Here is a 14,533-nt window from a genome sequence, read left to right as displayed (position 1 = left end):
GTTAATTTGATCCCCTCACAAAAGGAATTCACTTAAATGGAGCGATTTCACAGAATTAATGAACCTTGTTAAACGAGGGATGAGTGAACAGGCGTCCCTCCATTTCCGAACTGTCTTCATCAGAAATTTTTGTATATTGGCTCCTGGCCTTTGATACACAATTTTTGATTTATGGAATAAAAAAATCAGTCTAACGAAATTTTTCTGAAACGCATCCCAAAAAAAATTAAATTCACGCACTGCCAGAGTGAAGTGCAAGTGCAGTAATGTATCGTAGTTGGCCTGTCTGCACCCAGGCCTCTCCAATGTTGTGTTAAAAATGTGATTTTGCTTTAAGAGTGGAGTAGAGAATTATGAGAAGTGTATTGAAATTCCACAGGACTGTGGCCATATTGGGTGTGTTATTAAATTGAATGATTTTGAAGACAGCAGAGAAACTAAGCGCAGAAGTGTAGGTGCTGGTTGTTCAGGTGTGTATGTGCATGTGCATTTTAGCAGCAGTGCGCAATTTTAGAAAGTTGTTCACAATAAACGCGACTTTCTCAGCGAATCGCTGCTTCATTTATTGCCCGTTCGTGTAAAACCAATGAGTTAAAAAGAAAAGCAGGAATTATCCCGGAACAGTAAGCATGTAAATGTGTTTTATACTGTTTTGAAATCATGGGTTGGTAGCTGTATAGGTGTTTTACAATGTGGAAAAATTTGGGAAAATTTAATTGGGGCTCCTGGATAGCTAAGAACACATTATTATTTTTCCCTCATTTAAAATAATGGGAAATAGGCTTTCAGTGTCCAGAATTTCAAAATCTGCACCGTTTTCAGCAACAGATTAGTTCTGTAAATCAAGGGATGCCTGTATCATGATATGGTGTTATAGGTATACATGGCATTGAAAGATGCAGAAATTATGTTTCAACATAGATCTGCAGAAGCTGCAAATGAGATATTCTGCTGTCCTGAAGCAGATGTACAGTATTTTCTCATTCTGACTTGGACTTCTGAAGATCAAGCACACTAAAATAACGAGAGGAGATGTACACACCAACAATATCCAAACTTTCTTTAATGAAAAGTCTGACGGAACAAGGCTGACTTGTTCTCCAGCGCCCAGGATAAGTTCATGCGTCTGTACAGTTGCGGCTGTGCAATGACAACACGCCAAGCTGTTGAAAACGTGTCCTGGTTATAAAACAGCCACTTCTGTCGAAACCACAATGATCCAATTCACAGGACAGTTGTCAACCAGGATGCCAGTTATTCAGGAAGTTTGCCCACTGTGCACATTAGTACTTTTACACTGAACTGAAGGTATACCAGATAGTCTATTGCAAAAAATGGAAAATCAATTCCTTTTGCCTGAATGTTCCGATATACACCATTGGACTTATATTCAGCACTAAACAGGCAAGACCACCCTGAGGAAACATCTAGAATGTGGGCAGGCTTTTCGGATCAGAACTGCCTTGTGGGTCTTGTCAATAAACCTATACATTCTATTTCAATATAACCAGCACATCTGTTTTGAGAATATCTAAGATATATTATAGTCTGTAAACGCTTAATATACAAGTCCACCCCTCTGTACTATTAAAACATGTCCAAGTGTTTACTACCAACTTCAACGACACATAAAAAGGTAAAGACTAGTAGTGGAACACTGAGTTTAAAAAAAAAAAAAAAACAGTTATTTAAATTGAGTGTTTTGTCACTTTCTTGAAAATTCTTGAGATCTAAGTGCTGTAAGGAGCTCGCGCAGGAGGTAATTGTGGAGCTACGGTACACATGTCGGCCACTGGATTTCACAGCAGGTACAGAACACGGTAAAAAAGTTGCTGCTGTCATGAGGGGGAGAAAAAAACACAAACCTTGAGGAACCTTAATGAACCAAATTTCAGACTCAGTCGCTGACAGCTCATTAATGGATCTTGGTGAACAAAGATTTCTGCTTTCCATGGCGTTATAATATTCTTGGTGATGCCTGTTTCACTGCGTACACATACCCAATCGGGTCTCTTGTTTTTGACTTGGCATAGTCTTACATAGTGTATAGGGCAGCTATTCATATAATTATAAACCGATCGATATTTGGACATCTTGACTCAGTATGAATAACTTTAAAAACAGCAACTCATATTTATGCTGGACTTTCACTTAACATTTAAAGGCAAGAAGTGATGAGACATAGTATCACCTAAAAAAGGGTTCTGGTTGTGCCAGAAGTGCATCGCTTGTTTTCAGTTCCGGGATGAAATTGCAAATTAAGATGGAAAAGAAAAGCGGTGCCACTGGGGTGAGTTGTCACCGGTGAAGGATTGTCCCGCAGGTCCACCCGTGTGAGATACAACAAGGCATCCATGACGGGGCCACGCTGCCAGCTTCCCCTCCTTCATGTCTGCATCTCTGTGTACTCAGTGGAGTCATTTTCCAAGAATTACCACATGAAAAACTGCATTTGACACACCCCAGAAAGACAGACTGGACTAAATTCACCCCATCATGAAACACGCCTTTGGAAATTTAGAATGGACTTTGTGGAAAAACAAAAAATTGGATCTTAGTGATGTTGCCATGAAGAAGGAAAATACAAACATGGGGAATCAACCAGAAAGGATCAAGAAGAGCATATATTAACCCATGTGTCACACGAGAGTAGGGAAACCTGCTGTCATAGCAGCATGCAAAAATAATCATTAATAAGCCCCTTTTATGATAAAACCAGGCCCAAGGATCTCCAGAGCTGTGGGGGTGCATTCATTGCTGACCCATGGTACAACATATTTTTTTGTGGTATTTATGTAGAAGGTATGTGGACTGTTGGCTCAGGTAGATGATACTCGCTGTCGCTCTGCAAAAGAGGCTGGTTCAGCAAACTTTTTGTGATGTTCCAACCAATGAGGTTCGTGTTCCTCAAAATCGCAGCACCCTAGACGCTTTTAGAGGTAAACATGAAACTGCAGAGATGCAAATTGTACTCATGTGTACAAACAATACCCTGGCTTTACTAAACCTCAAAAAAAAAAAAAACTCTGGGGAATAAAAAATCTACTAACAAGGCTCTAACTGTTAAAATTTGCATTTCCATTTTTTCCATTGTTTTTTGTACATTTTCTCCAACTTTTTTTCCAAGTCTATCACATTACTAACTATGGGGGGGACAGGGTAAAAGTTGAAGTACCATGCCACGTCGTGTTGGGACAAGGCTATTGCAGACGACTCTACAACATGTACGACCACACATGACACGCTTCTGTGTTACAAATGTTCCAAAAACATATTGGCAAGAAAACTAATTTACGTACATCGTGTTTGCTATTTAGAGTCTTTTTAAGGACTATGCCCTCAGTCAATTTAATTAACATTTTGTGTATAACTTGATGTTAAAACTATCGTCTTAAAGACAGAAAAAAAAATCAAAAAATTGCTATTCAAAAAGTAGCAAATTTGGTCAGTCTCTCTTTTAAATAACTTATAGTGCTTTTGATGGCTTAAGACAAAGTCTTTTTTTTTAATCTCACCCAGTGGCAAACTACAGAGTGTCAGTGTGCATTTCATGACACCGCAGCTGGGAAGTGTTCCCCGTCTCTCATTATTTAAAACACAACAGCTAGGGCTGTCACATATATCTCAAAGTAGGGTCCTTTATCAAAATACGTAAAACACGTTTATAAATAATTTCTTCTTTCCTTCCTTTTTTAAATGTCTGTTGAACAGTTTGCAACTGCTGAGCAGTCCATCCTGCTCGGAGGCGAGAGCGAACAGGGACGAAGCCAGCTTCTCAAGGGATGGCGCTACGCTCCACCGCCTGGCTGGGAGGGACACTGCAGCAGCTCTTCCCCATCCCCCTCCAACCCAGGGCTGCGTTTTGCCTCCATGGAGTGAACGGGATCCTAGGTGGTTTAGAACTCCCACTCCAATGTTTCCTCGCGGTTGGCAGCTCGCTCCAGCCGGTGGATGATATTGTCCAGGTTGGCCATTTTCTCATTGCGCCTCCGGCTGAGTTTGGTGTTCTGAGTTGCTGTGGGGTCCAAGCTACGGATGGGACCGGCGGAAGGGGCGGGGTTTGGTGGCGACGGGGATATGGGAGCTGAGGATGAAGGGACAGGTGACACGGACAGCATGAGGCCTGGCGAAGAAGCTGCGGAGGGAGAGTTGAGTGACACCTCCAGGCTACCACGGGCGGGTTCCGATGCTGCCTTGAAGCTGGCCGGGTCAGCAGCCTGTTTGTTGGGGTCATCGCCCTCCTGTCGAGACTGGCTGGGCCTCTGGGGGGTGCTGGGGGACAAGGATCCCAGCAGGGCAGATGGAACCTGGCTGCACATGGCCCCGTCATCCCTGAGGCTTGTGGGGCACCGCTGAGCTGGCGTCGGCTCCCTGCAGAGGGCTTCCTGGTCTTCACACTCTGTTTTCAACTGCGGGCACCAGGTCTCCATGGAAACGCAACTCGTTTGGTTCCTGCATTTCCCCCTTGCCATCTCCCCATCTTCAGCACCTTCCTCCTCCTCGCCCTTCACCTCAGGGGCCTCCTGTTTGATAACCGTCGGAGGGTGCTGCACACCGTTGTGCACGTGGCGGCACCTCGAGGAGCGATCGAGGTGTGGCTGCTTCCTCTCCTCACTGTCAGAGGTGGGGCTATGGGCAGGGGGCGTGGCATACACGGTGGCCTCAGAGTCCAAGTCATTTTCCTGGAGGCCTTCCGTCAAGACCTCACGTCGCATCCGAGACCTGCGGGCAGAAGCGCACCTGATGTTAGACCAAAGGGCGGGAAAACTGACAGGCTGTCTCCTTAACTTGCAGGTGACATGATTCTCAGGAACCTGGGGTAACCTCGGTGTGATTTAGGGTAACTGCACTCATGCTGGATTCCTCACATCTCCCCTTCTGCCATTTTTTCCCTCACAGCATCCACAAGATCGGTCCCTTCATAACCAACAATACGGGTCAACATCTTGCTACAGCATGAAAGCCAATCTAACCTTAACTACCATGGTTTTACTTGGAAGGGAGACGATGTCTCTAAAGTTACTGAGGACTGCTTAAAGCAGTGGGTCCCTGTCCTGGTCCTCACGTACCTATGAGTATGTTGGTTTTTGCGGCAGCCCTTCTGCTCGAGCGGGACGTGGGATTCAAACTCGGCACAGTGAGATTGCAAGGCTACATCTCTGGCCCTCTCTGACCACTGCACCGCCTGCTGGCCGAGTCTTAAACAGCAGCTGTCCAAAACAACAGTAAATACATCCATATCTGCTTCAGTGTGGAAGAAGAGCAGTGCATTGTGGGATAACACATCTAGTGCTCTTGGCATGACACCTGGGGACAAGTAAACCTGAACTTTACTGTGGACCTCAACAATTCTTTCTGGACCATTCTGTGTGGCTCTCTGTGCTACACTTCCTCTATGACCGGTGCACCTCACTGCAACCTCTGCACACTTAAAAATACTCTGGTAAATATTGACGTATGTGTCCTGGTACTGGTAGGTGCCTCAGATAAAGGGTAGCAGATGGTGCAGGGGTTAGAGTTCTTCTCCTACCTCCAAGGACCCAGGTTCGACTCTCACCTCCCTTGATCGAGGTGCATACCCTGAACCGATACAGTAAAAATTACCCTGCTGTATAAATGAGTAAATCACTGAAAGTAGCTTAGTGTACAAACAGAATAAATTGCTTTAGAGAAAACTTCATTTGCTTAAGTTTTCTTAGCTGGACAGGTATAATTGTCCTGACACCTGTGCAATGGATAGGTGTGCAGTAAATTAAGGTAAAATATTAAGAACTTTGATGTAAAACTCATCATCTGCGTTTGGAATGTTTCTTTTTTCAGTAAAAAGTGCCCAAATTGGTCTAAAACAAAGCGAAAGACTCGCAGTATCTTTCTTTGGTGGTTTCTTTCAAGGAAACACCCTTAGCACGATTACAGCGTCTCTATTTTAGCGATTTACTGAAATTTATATTCAATTAATTTAAATTTGCGCTCCATCGTATTGATGTTTGGATTAGAATTGCACTGTAAATAAAGTGTAACTGGTAAAGTTGCGAACAATAAATGTTTGTGACGAGCTCCTGCACACAGGGATCTTCTCAGCCTGGAAATTCGCTTCACGCTTGTTTTATTATCCTTCCAACGTAAAGAAAACCGCGTCGAGTTCGTTTCGACTCTGTGCCTGTTTAATATACACAAATATAGAACTAATACAATTCTTTTGACAGCCACTTAATGTTAATTTAAGTTTTAATTCCATGTCAATTTCACTCTTTTTTGTGCAAACGCGGCACAAGTCCTCCGCGCTCGCGCCCCTGAATTTCCACCCACGATCTTCGAGGTAATTGACCGTTTCGCTACATATTCCGGAAGCGCTCCCATCAGGGTGGGTCTGGAGAGATGAGGAACCAATGAAATTTCCGTATTTATGATAGGCATTAGATACCACCAATCAGATCAGTTTTGCGCCATTAGAAAGTTAGAGGCGAGCAAAGTTTGTTCATTTAGCGGAGGTTTTTCTCCAAAATAGCGTGAATGTTACCTACCTACAAGATTGTGATTATATGTTCCCCTATATGGGGTTGCGGTGGCGCAGCAAGTTTGGCCGGGGCCTGCTCTCTGGTGGGTCTGCGGTTCGAGTCTCGCTTGGGCTGCCTTGCAACAGAGACTGGCGTCCTGTACTAGGTGTGTCTCCCCCCTCCTCTCCTAGCCTTACACCCTGTTGCCGCGTTAGGCTCCGGCTCCCCGCGACCCTGCTTGGGACCAGTGGTTTTGGACAGTGTGTGTGTATTCTGATATTCTGTATTTCTATAAACACATTTGCAGTTTGGTTTGTAATTTCAGTTGCATTAGTAGGGGTAGCAGGTGGTGTCGAGATTGCAATCGAAGGACCAGGGTTCGAATCCCCCCTCCTTCTTCAGTACCTCAAAGTAATTTCCTTGAATTGAATTTTACTGATGTGATGCAGTAAAAATCATGCTGCTGCATAAAAGAGTAAATAACTAAGTACTTTAGTGTAAAAACCTAACAGTATAAGTGGCACTGACTGGAAATTATTAATTTAGCTGATGTTTGTGGGGTTGTTTTCTAGGTTCGTACAAAAAGCAGGAAGTAGTTCATGCACTGAATGCTTCTCCCTTTTATGGTGCTGAAGAATTCTGGAAAAGGTTTTTGTTACGGAAGGGCTACACACATGGTATTCAGCAGTGAAATGAGCATTTAGATATTTTGTTTTGGCATGTTGTTGGAAGTCTGCTCCTAGACAGCCTGGTGACCTCTGACCCCTGGCACTGACCTGTAATTGTGGAACCAGTTGATGACAGTGTTGGTCCGGAGGTTGAGCTGGGCGGCCAGCACCTCGATGGTGTGCTGGGATGGGTACGGCTCCAGCAGGTACGCCCTCTTCAGGGCCTCCTTTTCCCCGGCCGCCAGCACCACACGGGGCTTCTTGGCCTGGCCAATGGGGCACGGCTCTACTGCTGTGGGTCCGGAGCCAGACCCAGGGAGCGGGCCAGGACTGGGACAGTCGGAGCGGGCCCCGGGTGAGTCGCTGTCAGAACCCGCGCTTAGCAATCCGTAACGTCTCTTCAGGTAGGCTGTGGTGAGGGGAGGGAGGAAGAGAAGGAGGAGGAAGGGCAGATAAATACAGACTGAAATCCTCCATTGGGTCCAAAAGGTCAGCAGTTCAAGTTCCATCAGGGACCTTACTGTTGTACTCGAGCCAATCTCGGCCACTTTGTAAAAATGTGTGGCCAACTCAATTTGGAAGAACTGAATTATGATGTTACAAATACTTATGACAGTTTTTAAATTATTTTATCAGTGTGTGTCATTGTGAGGGGGGTGCGGTGGCACAGCGGGCTTGGCTGGGTCCCAATCCTGCTTGGGGTGCCTTGCGGCAGACTGGTGTCCCGTCCAGGATGTGGCCCCTCCTCCTCCCACCTTGCGCCCTTTGCTGCCAGGTTAGGCTCCTCTTTGCCGCAACCCCACTTGGGACGAGTGGTTTAAGACTCTGTGTGTGTGTGTGTGTGTGTCATTTTAAGATTGTTAATCGGAGTATTTATCCATGGCATTCAAAAGCTTTTATTTGTCATCACTTTAGTTTTTCACTTTTTATTAGGTGACGTGTTGTAGCGTTACAAGATGATACATAAAAATGCTGTACATCATGAGGTGAAATACCTTTGTAAGTTCAATATTACCAATACTAATGTAATAAAAAATCATAAATACAAAAAAAGCAAGTTGAGGTATTGTCTATATATTTGACTCTGAATGTCACTGAAATTCTGAAATAAAGTTATTCAGTTTTTTTTTTTTTTTTTTTTAATTATTATTATTATTAACAGCGTGGCCATTTTTTTTTTTTTTGAGTGGCCACAGAAAAAGCCAGGTTAAAACTGGTTGCCTGCCTCTGTAGAAATGGGTATAAAGCGTAATTACCCGCAGACGTACCTTTCTTCTCCAACTTTTTCATGTCCCTCAGCTTCTCCACGTTGTGGGGGTCGTTGAGCCACAGCTGCATGCGGACAAAGGGCTCCCTTCCCTTGAGGCTGAGCTTGTGCCAGGGCTTGGGTCTCGAGAGCAGGTCCGACACGGAGCCCTGGGTAAGGCCCAGGATGCTCTCCCCGAACAGCCGCTGACCTGTATCAATCACACAACCACATGTGTGTGAAAGTGGAAGAAGAACTGCAGCTCAGTGTAGGATGCAAAGTGCTATAGATGCAGAATCCAGGCAGAGCTGCAGACACATGAGATGAGTTAAGGAGAGAGATCATGCTGGGTGCTCCCTCAAACACATTTAATGTAACAGAGCAACATACAAAACATCAAAAAGCAGCAAGGGCCATATCATACATTTCTAAAAAGGTTCCATGAATAGTTGATAAATAATATATGATGTAATAATATATAATAGATAAGTAATGTACAGTCAGTGTAAACAGTACAATTACTTGGAGTGAAGTGTATGAAGATATATCGGTACATATTTAAGTATGATGGAAAGAGCAGCAGTATTAAAAATAAATACATGGCATCTTAATGACCATTCCAATTCAGATATAGATCATTATGTGCACTTCACAGTGACCAAACTCATAAATACTGGAGGCAGCACAAGGTTTCCCTTAGTACACAGTGTTTGTACAACAAGACCAAACTCATCCTTCTGTTGTACCTCTTAGCCACTGCTTTCGAAAAAGCTATCCTGATGATTAGTTACAAGATATGTCAGTTGTTTTGCCTAATGGTTTCTGAGAAGATGACGTCTATAATCAGAGTTTGTTTGTGCCTGCAGTACAATGCTATTTACATATTTAGTAGGCGGGTCGGAGTTCTGCTTAAGGACGCTTACCCAGGTTGTTGTCTGTCAGAACCTCTTTCACCCTCTTGGTGATGCTGTAGGTATCCAACTCAGGCGACATGGCCACCAGCTCCTGGATGCCCAGCGGGGTGTGCGGAGGGTGCGAGGGAGCAGGACTGGGTGTGGCCTTCCCTCCCAGGGGCTCTGGGGTGGGGCTGATGCCCTCAGGCTGCTGGTTCTCCTTGCTGCTGTCAGATGCAAGACCTACAGGTTCCCTCTCGGGGCTGGATGGGCTCCTGGCAGGACTTGGCGGTGGCGAGGGGGAAGGCTGAGCTGTGGCGGGGCTCCTGTCTGTGAGCAACAACAGAGCTCAGCATCACTGGAACCCGAAGCCAGCAATTCTGCATGATGTGATACGCAGTGACGTGAAGCTGCCTGCAGTGGCGCTGTTGAGGACGTACCCAGCAAAGGGCCTTGGTTTGGCACCTGGCTCAAGCTCTGGCCCAACTGATCCAGCAGCCACAGCTGCATGCGGATGAAGGGTTCACGGCCCTTCTGGGTTAGCTTGCTCCACGGCTTGGGTCGGGACAGCATGTCACTCACGCTGCCTTGGGACAGACCAAGGACCTGCGTTGGACAGCAGACGAGGAGGTCAAGTGCCTGGTCAGTAAGCAGTCCTAGATCCAGCCCAATGAAACACACTCTTGACTATACAGCGGAAAGTTAGGGTTCAATGTGATGGTCAAATACAAATTCTTCCTTTATAGAAACAGAAATATTTGAAAATCAGTAATAAAAGAGTCTCTCTCGCTAGCCATGAATTTGACACACCCTCACTAGGTGGCAGCACAGCATCATTTTAAAAGTGGAAATCAACTTTTGAAGAGTTCAGCTGTTTCTGTTCATTCCTGTTACAGGATGTATATTTATTGACATAGACATAATTTTCACTGACCTGGCATAGTTCTCCCAAAGGCTAGGGAATCATTTTTCTATGCTGGCCAAATAAGTTTTTTCTGCCCCTGATCTGGAGTATTAAATGTACACTCAGCCCTCATATGGTCCAGTACAACTAAAAACAGCTACAATGCTTTATGAAAATGCATATCCTTATTTAATATAACAGGCTTGTAGGCTTACAAAGGCATTTGTGCCTGTTATGGGTCATTTTACTTTCACTGTGGGTGGAAAAAGAGTTGATGTAAGAACGCCAGCTGCCTTCACTCTTATGTTATTTCAGCCAGTGGCAAGTTTTCAATAGGAAGAAATCAGTATCAGTGCAACACAGTTCTTTGTGGTTTTCAGGGCACCTTTTATACTGGTAAAAAAACTGTTCGGTACAGAAAACAATCATGAAAAGTGCAGGCAATATAAATGAATAATAAAAGAAAGCCAGTTATCTGTACTGCATTATTTCAACCTGTAGGTTTTAGAGGAAAGAAGTCAAAAATTCAGTTTAAACTGAGTAAAAGTGAGTGTCTAAAACCCACATTTGAGATGTGCTGCAGAAAAGGAGCCATTTAGAAGCGCTGTATTTTTAATCTGAAAAGAAGAAAACGGCACTCAACGGCGAAGCATTTCTTCAAAACGAGAGCAAAACTGTTCAAAGCAAAAGGTGTCCAAGAGCAGGTAAAAACAACAGCTTTCATAAAAACACAAAAAGATATGAATATGAGCAAGGCACGAGATACAAGATATGAATAAAGTAAAGAATAACATAAAAGATAAAAAATACTTCTAAAAGACTGCGATCCTCCGGTGTTGGTGCAGGGCTTTTCTAGCTCCAATGTTATTCAAGCGGCATTTATACCATGTATAAAATGCACTGGATCTATAAATATAAAACATTTTTAAAAATCTAAGTATGTTGGTGTTACCATTTACAGTATAAAGATATATACATATCTTCAATTTTTTTTTTAAACTGTAGGTGACTTTTTTTCTTTGAACTAATTTTTCCCTCATAAAAAGTAATGAAAATGTGACCCCCTAACATGAATTGCCCACTATTTGAGGAATGGATGTACAACTCTTTGCGTGACAGTGTGCTTGTAAAAACAAATTTAGCAGTAAATTTGATCTGGCTAAATTTCATAATTTACACTTGTACTAGTGGTTTTACAAGTAATCAGTGTGTTATATCCTGTATGTAAATGTCCGAAGGGGATCAGTTTCGATGTTTTGCTGGGAAGTCGCAGGAATTTTACAGGCCTGGCGGTCCTGCAACCTTGAATTTTACATCATTGGCCCAATAAACTGAAGAAGCCAGGAAATTTAGCGATAAACAAGGTAAATTAAGCTGCAGAAATGTAAGCTGTGGATCTTCTACCAATATGAAATAAGTCAGTGAAAACTGGCAAGACGCCTAGAAGTTTGATGAATGATTCACAGAAGGAACGAGCGGCTCAAGTGCACCTTCTCGCCAAAGATCCTCTGGCAGATGCCGTTCTTGGCCAACTTCTCCTTCACCTGCCTCGTCAGCTCGATGGTGTCCACCTCACGGTACATGTACGTCTCGTACTGCTCGGGCGTCAGGGGTGGCACGGTAGGCTTGAGGGCACGTGGGATGTACGCCGGGTAGTAGGAGAGCCGCCCCGCGCAGGGAACGTCCCCGTTGGCCGAGACCTCTGCCTCCACCTTCACCTCCACCGGCCGCCCTACCTCTTCCTCCCCAGCAGATGCTTCCTCGCCGCTGGGCAGACCTTCGCTGTTGTCTGGGCGTGGCCAGGGGCGGGGCAGGGCAGAGTGGCCCGAGGAGGACGAGGAGTGGGCCGGGGATGAGGAGTTGGAGGCGTAGGAGCGCAGGGCCCCGTCGCCGCTCGCCGCAGCCGCCCCGCTGCGCTCCACCGACCAGTGTTGATCAAAGTAGGACCCAGCCTCGCCGATCTCGGATTTCACCTTACGGATGATGTTCTGGACAAACGCCGCCGGGGAAAGGACTCCCAATGGGGTCTGAGGGGTGCTGCCCCCCCCTCCGCTGGGGTTGGCCATGCCCACCGGCATTGTTCCTCCCTCCTCCTGCTTGATGTAGGTTGTGGGCAGGGGCATCCCCCTGGGAGGTGTGTTGAGGGGTAGGGGTAGCCGCTCCCCGGCCGCCCCCACAGTCCTGCCCCGGCCGCATGCCTCCATCTCCATGAGCGCCTGCTGCTGCGCCTCCATCTCCCTCCTTGCCTGCTCCAGGATGCTCTTGATGGTGTCGTCTGAGCTGTTTCCTGCGCTGCCCCCACTGCCACTGGTCCTGGATGAAGAGCCACCCGGGGAGGGCTTGCCTTCTCCTGCAGCAGACAGACAGCACGGCGCCAGACACACCCACCTCGAGTCACTTCTGTGTAGGACACACCCACTTGAGACAGAAACGCCCTCATCCCGCAGACTCACCTCCTCGCTGGGACTGAATCTCCTTCTTGGCCTGCTCCAGGATGTTCTTAATGGCGTCATCCGACCCAGTTTCTGGAGTTCGGATGCGAGGAGTGATGCTCCCTGTCGGGGGGGGATGGGGGGAGGAGAGGTGAGTGGGACGACTGATCAGAGAAAAGTTTGAAGGCTTCGCTTTTGACTGCCAGATCAATGGATGCCTTTGAGATCTTGGCATCTGTGCGGATGCTGCATTCGAGTAGCTCAATCTTTCAAAAGCTGGAAAGTCTGAAGAGAAAACAAAGTTAAAAGTGAGACAACAAACGCGCGACGGAGCGGAGGGAGCGGAAGGGGCTCCGGCTTGGGCCAAGTCGGTCGTTGAAACATTGAAGAGCTGGAAGCGCCAAGCATCCGTGACCCTCCCCCCACGCCCACTGGCCAGTCTTGGCGCTCACCTCGCTGACGGACCTGGATGGTGCGCAGTGCCAGGATGTTCTGCTCGTCGGACAGGAACTGCCTCATCTTGATGAAGGGCTCCTTGCCTTTGACGGTGAGCTTGCGCCAGGGCTTGGGCCGCGCCAGGATCTCGCTCACAGAGCCCTGGGACAAGCCGAGCACGTAGTGGCCGAAGACCCGCTGCCCGATGTTGTGTTTGAGCAGCTGCTCCTTCACCTGGTAGGCGATCTCGGCCGTGTCCAGCTGGTCCTCGTCGCCGGCACTGGAACCGCCGCTCTCCGACTGGTCGCTGGGGGGGCCAGCCTCACCGCCGGAAGCCGACAGGAGTGCCGCCTTGGCAGCGTACAGCGCTGTGGGGAAGGCCATGGGGCCGCCAGTGTCCTTCCTGAACGAAGGCGAAAGCAGCTGCTTCGGCAGTGGGTGCTCCGCAGACAGCCTCTCCCCGGGGAAGGGCGAGGCGGAGAATGGGCGTGGGGGCTCGTGGGGGGCAGAGCCAGGGAGCCCGGGGCTGGATGACGAATTTCTGTCCATTCGGTGGACCCTCGGAGGGGAGGAGTCCGATCCCACGGGCCTTCCGGGCTCCTTCCCTGGCCCCTCTGCGTGATCCTCATCTGCAGGAGGAGTGTGAGATGAAGATGCAGGCACATTTTAGGAGACTGGTGGACACACACTAAACTGAGAATAATTTAATAATTTATTCAGAAATTTTGAACATACAAACATTTGAATTATTTCTTTTTAACTGCATTTTTTTCACTTATCTATTTCCTACAGTCTTCCCCCCCCTTACAATTTTAATGCGTTCCTGCTAAACCCTTGGTAAATGGAATTGGTACCGCTTTAATTCCACTCACTTCCATAGTGTTTACAGGTTGTGTCGCGTGTTCCTCATTGTCAGTGATTGATAAGATGAGGAACGCTGCACATGTGGGATGAATCGGCCGCCAGCTGGCATTGAGCAGGAGTTTGTGGAGACAGTTTATTTTTATTTCCAATAAATTTAATGTAGCTCAGAGTATTTTTTTATTTACAGGTGGTCCTTGACATACGACGTCCTGTACTTATGACAGCTGTCCCATCAGACATATTATTTTTAAATCCCAGAATCGGGTTGTAACGTCCAGTGCCGAACGTTCCTTCTACTGTACGACACCATTGCCAGGCACCATGTTCCTTATTGACTCAGTGTGTCTATCAGTGACTCTGTTTTAGTTACAAAAACATTGTTTTATTTACAGAATGTTTTGTTTGTGAGTCCGTTCAAGTTATTTTCTTACAATGGCTAGCAAGTGAAAACATGAGCGTTCTGGTGGTGCAGAAAAGAAAAAAACTAAAGAAAACAGATTCTGGACAACTGGTGGTGTAGTGGTTAGAGCTGCTGCCTTTGGCTCTGAAGGTTGATGGTTTGAATGTCATCTACAGTGGTAATACCCCTGAGCA

At 46.4% G+C, this 14,533-nt stretch overlaps 1 protein-coding gene across 1 annotated transcript in view; it reads right to left on the bottom strand.

The window, feature by feature from the left end:
- Positions 1–1,667: 1,667 nt before the first annotated feature.
- Positions 1,668–14,533, bottom strand: part of cux2b (cut-like homeobox 2b) — a 35,173-nt gene continuing 22,307 nt past the window's right edge. Inside the window, exons 15-22 of the mRNA XM_029259727.1 lie at positions 13,093–13,704; positions 12,662–12,763; positions 11,699–12,558; positions 9,745–9,910; positions 9,335–9,634; positions 8,434–8,622; positions 7,274–7,574; positions 1,668–4,722 (exon numbers count right to left, since the gene is read on the bottom strand). Of these exons, the coding sequence (XP_029115560.1) occupies positions 3,897–4,722; positions 7,274–7,574; positions 8,434–8,622; positions 9,335–9,634; positions 9,745–9,910; positions 11,699–12,558; positions 12,662–12,763; positions 13,093–13,704 (3,356 nt within the window). The 3' untranslated portion in view covers positions 1,668–3,896. The remainder of the gene's footprint in view (positions 4,723–7,273; positions 7,575–8,433; positions 8,623–9,334; positions 9,635–9,744; positions 9,911–11,698; positions 12,559–12,661; positions 12,764–13,092; positions 13,705–14,533) is intronic.

This window comes from Scleropages formosus, chromosome 17, assembly GCF_900964775.1.
Source record: "Scleropages formosus chromosome 17, fSclFor1.1, whole genome shotgun sequence".
In the NCBI taxonomy this organism is placed as follows: Eukaryota; Metazoa; Chordata; class Actinopteri; order Osteoglossiformes; family Osteoglossidae; genus Scleropages; species Scleropages formosus.
The sequence above is the reverse complement of the archived record's forward strand: the minus strand, read 5'-3'. Positions and strand labels throughout refer to the sequence as shown.